The sequence below is a fragment of the Vigna angularis genome, chromosome 1 (genome assembly GCF_016808095.1).
Source record: "Vigna angularis cultivar LongXiaoDou No.4 chromosome 1, ASM1680809v1, whole genome shotgun sequence".
NCBI classification, from domain to species: domain Eukaryota; kingdom Viridiplantae; phylum Streptophyta; class Magnoliopsida; order Fabales; family Fabaceae; genus Vigna; species Vigna angularis.
Window position 1 is genome coordinate 53,268,463 of NC_068970.1, and position 5,182 is coordinate 53,273,644.

General features: G+C 31.5%; 1 protein-coding gene across 3 annotated transcripts; it reads right to left on the reverse strand.

Moving 5' to 3' along the window:
- Positions 1-2,147: 2,147 nt before the first annotated feature.
- Positions 2,148-4,467, reverse strand: LOC108339134 (E3 ubiquitin-protein ligase RMA1H1). 3 transcript variants are annotated; one of them, XM_017576343.2, is made up of 2 exons: positions 4,270-4,467; positions 2,148-3,145 (listed from the first exon to the last, which is right to left on the reverse strand). In XM_017576343.2, the coding sequence occupies exon 2, from the start codon at positions 3,093-3,095 to the stop codon at positions 2,373-2,375; it is 723 nt and encodes a 240-aa protein (XP_017431832.1). In that variant the 5' UTR covers positions 3,096-3,145; positions 4,270-4,467; the 3' UTR covers positions 2,148-2,372. The 3 variants fall into 3 exon arrangements, with proteins under 3 accessions (XP_017431832.1, XP_017431792.1, XP_052723528.1); XM_017576303.2 differs by having other exon boundaries at positions 2,148-3,185; XM_052867568.1 differs by lacking the exon at positions 4,270-4,467 and adding an exon at positions 3,591-4,263.
- Positions 4,468-5,182: the final 715 nt, after the last annotated feature.

Here is a 5,182-nt window from a genome sequence, read left to right on the forward strand (position 1 = left end):
AATTAAAATATTTCTATTAATTATATCAAAATTGTGAAAATCATTTTTCCAACCACAAACCTTCAATAAAAGATCTCCATAATCATATTAAAGAATTATGTGTCTTGAATTAATTGTTAAAATTTCAGCTCAATTTAACTGTTAACAAAACAAGAAACTTGATTTTACCGAGACATCTAAGTAAAACAAGTCAAGGTGTAGCCAACAGCAAAAATGTTGCTTGAAACACTAGAACCTTGGAGCCCACTGACTTTTGAGCACCCAACAGTCCTAGAGTGGCGTCCGACACTCTGGACCACTAAAACTCATTGTTTTAGGTTTATCGCTTGGCATCGAGCAATTTTATGGTACCACCCAATGCTATGACAGATATAAAAGAGTTTTAACATGATTTAAACTTGTTTCTTAAATATATTTAAGTTATTTCAAAGTTTTCTTATGTTATATAGGCTTTTTTCCAATCTCATTTCTTTATAAAAATTACACCTCAATTACTCAATTCAACATTAGGAAAAACAACTCAATAGAACAACTCAAAAACCATGCCATTAAATTTTAATCATAGCATAAACAATCATAAATAGTTACCACAACCTTATCATTATCACCATATTTCAGCATGAATAAATAAAAATAATATCTAGAAACAAAATGCAAACAATCATACAAACTCCAAAGGTTTTCATCACATGCATTTCAATGTTATCAAAATGTTAAAACAATTATATTTTAGAATCTTTATTATGTTTCTTAGCTTAAGATTGACTCTTCTTTAAAAATAAGCTCCGACAAAAACATTGTTATTCGATCAGAGACCTAGAATAAGACCTAGAATAAGGTTATCAAAATAAAACAGAATATCAATACATGATAGAATAAGCTGAAAGATCACTTGTATCAAGTATTCCTATTAATATTGATGACTAAAACAACAAGAAAACTAAAGAGAAATGATTCTATAGGATAAATAGAAATTTACTCTGTTTTTAAATCTGATCGATTCAAAATACTTCTTAACTTCCAAATTTCACATTGGTGTGATTAATTTTTAAAAATACAAAGATTGGAAATTAAAAATGAAAGAGAAGGAAGAGATGAGAAGCGTGTATAGTCAGAGAAAAAAAAAGAAAAAAATATTGACATTGAGTTTTTGACATTTTAGCAAAACACATGTATATTTTTTTCAGTATTATATTATTCCTTTATTATTATTCTAAACCTAATTAAAAAATGACTTGTGTCAAAATATTATTGTGTTAATATATCATTGAAAAAAAAAGTTCTTCCTTTTTACTTTTTGTTACTAATTTATTATATTATAAGATTATTATTTCTTTTTCTTTTTCCATATGTTACACAGGCCAAGGTCAACGTATTGAAACTTAAACAAACGGAGTCCAAAACATCATCAGAGAAAATAAAGCTGGACATAAACGTTCTTTTGTTCAGAAACTAGCTCCGTCGTTTTGTAGTTTTTCCCAGAAAACAGAACTCGGACATTTCAAGTTTCACATGAATTTTGGACGTTTGTTGGTTGATAATGGCGGATCCTGGACAACTCATTGCTTCACCACACAAATTTTATCCTTACAATTATCATGTTGTCAGAAGCATTTTTTATATTCATTTCTTAGCTTGATTGGATCAACCTGTTATAATATCTTGACTTTCGTTTAATTTTTTTTAAAAGAAGAGTGATTATTCAATTAAAATAAGTATATTTTTGCTTTTTATATGTTTATCTAATGTCTTTGTTTTGAAAATAAGTAATTTTATCATTTTAACTGTTTCGATTATTTAAAAACACCTCTTATTCAAACAGGTTAAATCTTGGGAAAACTCTTACATTCTTGATTTTGTGAGTTGAAAATTGTTCCTCCTCTTCTCAGCCCCTAATAACTTCAGAGAGGAAATAGCTATAACTCCATCTGAGATCAAGGTCTGAAAAAACTGTTTGTAACTGCGATTATGGCAGTAATACAGCCATCATTTATCTGCAAATCAAAATTCACAACAAAACAAAGACAATAATTTAACCAGCATGTGACCTTTAATTTCTACAAAGTAAACAGACCAAATGTCTCAGTCTATGTTCAATCATCTTGGTTGGATTGATATGTTCTCTTTAACCAATAAGTGCTCAAAACTTTGAACTAGACACGTGAAATTTCAATTTTTAAAACAGAATTGAGTTCAATACAATACTTCTCAAGAGTCATACAGAATTACTTTCCTTAAAATGGAGCTCTAATATATTGTAGTAAATGTTGAAGAACATCAGTTCTTTTAACCTAAAATACAATTACTCAATCTATCTCGTTCTTCTTTACAAATTATACAACGGAGAAATACAGAACAATCCAATTACTTGCTTAGAAGACGATGAGACACAGAAGGAAGCAACAGAAGAGAAAAATAGAAATTCTGTTCAGTGATTTGTCTGCCTGGATCTCTTGCCTTCTCAACCTGGGGCTGTTACTTCCTGCCAGGTGATAAGAATTTGGGTAAGTGTATACATTTTCTGAGTTGCCAAAGACTCGGGTATAAAACATCTCTCCAAACATCCCAACCACAAGGTGGGGGAACCCTGGTGCCATGGCACCAGGACTGAGAAGCATTTGTGTTGATGATTCATCCTCTTCTTGGTATAAAGGAGGATTGAAATGCTGACTCTGATACGGATTGCGATATGGAAGTTGCTGGCCACTTTGAGATGATGTTGGCATGAGAGATTGAGTACCCAAAGCAGGTGGTCTTGGTGGGATGAAAACACCTCTATAGGAAGCCTTCACATCACGGTCACTAGGAGCTATGGCCTGGCCACGGCCATAGAGAGGAACCATTGTGGTGTGGCATATATCTTCCTTGCAAACAGGGCATTGTGGGTGCTCATCAGGTGCAAGAGATGCACTTTGGACATGGAGCCACTTGTAGATGCAAGGCCAGCAGTATAGGTGACCACAAAGGGTAACAATTGGTTCATGCGCAAAATCTAAGCAGATGTTGCAATCAAAACACCCATCAAAATTTTCTGTCACAGTCACGGGGCTAGGGATGGTTTTCCATTGCTGCGAAACGCAGTGCTCAAAGGCCATTAAAGAACCCTTATCAGAACTTTGGTTGCCAGTCCTTATCTAGCCCTGACCTGAGTACACAAGAGATCAATCCATCACCAAACCGATTTACTACACAAAATTAAAGAAATGTCATAACAGGATCATTTATAGATACATATAGGGTTGAAAATATCGTGATAAGTTTAAAGTTACTCTTTACTATGGTGAAAATCAACACAAGATATTGTGATCTTTAGATTTTAAAAATTTAAACACATTAAGAACATATTTTAACTCCTTATTTCGTTTTATTTTAATTCTTTTTGGTTCAAGTATGTTTCAAATTTATGAAGTTTAATGTTACATATAACAAGATTCATGAATCAAAAAAAAAAAGAACCACATCCAAAGTTTCCCTAAAGTAAATAGATAAAAAAACATTTGTTCCCTGATCTACTCTCTTTTTTTTACTACATTCCAGCCACCCTACTTTCTTTTCATTTCTCTCTTTCTTTGTATCACATTACTTACTACCTTTCGATTTTGTTGCCTCTTTAGTCACCCCAATCCATCTCACAACAGGTAGACGCTAACAAGCAGACATCATCACACAAGAGGAAATTAAATTAAAGTAGAAACAAATTGAGACTTCAGCATATGCATATTGCCTAATAAAGCATGAGAAATAAAAAAAAAACACCAAAAGAGCAAAAACGGAGACGACCATATCACTGCACGCATTGAGTATCGGTCAGAAATCAAACGCAATTAATTACCCATAAAGAACATAAATAAAAGCAGATCCCAAATTACCCAATACAGAACTGAAATACAAAGCAGAGCCATCGAGAGAAAGGAAAAGAGAGTAAAAGGGGTATAAAAAAGGATCATATTTATTTATATCGCTTCATCCATACACAATCAGGGGAAACATCTACTCTGAAAACTAATTCACAGCACAGCAGCATTCATAAATCAAGTATCAAAACCCGAATAATGAAGCAAGAGTGATGAAGTGAAGGTGCCGAGCGAGGGAACTGTTCTTACGATCGATCCATCCACCCGTCGATGTAAACAACAAAAACATAAAACAGATCGAAGAAATTGTGAAAGCGCACACACATGGAGAGAAATTGGAACGCTGAAATGCATAAAAGGGAGTTTTGAAAAATTAATTAGCTGTAAAAGGAAAATGTAAGATCAAAAGACATACCCAGAGAGAACGGACGAGAGAGAGAGAGGGAGAGAGAGGGAGAGAGAGAGAGAGAGAGAGAGAGAGAGAGGGAGAGAGGAAGAGAGAGTGTGTGTTGAATGATTAGAGGTGAGAAGGGAGCGTGGGTTCTTAATACCGTAGAAGAAAGGAGAGGGAAGAGGCGAAGTGCGTTTACCAAGGGAGAATTGACGGTTTGCGTTTGTCTATTTCCTTTTCACTTCCAATGTTAGACATTTTAATATCTCACTTTAAATTCGAATTTGTTTTTGTTTTTTTCAAAATTTCGATATAATTTGGTTTTAAATTTTGAAAGTAATAATTATATTTATTTTATTGTAACTTTATTATAAATTATTTTTTATATTCATGTTTCAGTTATTTACATCATCTTATATTTTAAATAACAAATTGAAGTGTTATTTATCATGAAAAAAAATTGGTGTTGTTAAATTAAAATAATTACATTTATTTATTTTTAAAAATAATAAATATATTTATTTTTATTTTATTTTATTTTAATTTTTTATTGATGTTTGAATTATTTATATAATTTGAGATGTTATATTTTAATGGATAGATTGAAATATCATTTAAAACATAAAAAACATTAACGGTGTTGAATGAAAAGTATTATATTTATTTCATTTTTAAAATTTGTAGTGAAAATATATTAAATTTTGAAATATATTAAAGTTTAAAATAAGGAAGAATTCCAATTTTATGTTTAAATTTAGAAAACTATAAAGATATTTGTACATACTTATTTTAAGAATATGCTAAGTATGGTAGTCCAACAATATTCATTTAACTTTATTATAAAGTGTGAATAAAAGATCACACTAGACACTCTTCAAAGACACTCAATAGACCTTAACTCATGCTTCATTTGATAGAAGAACATGAACATGTGAGG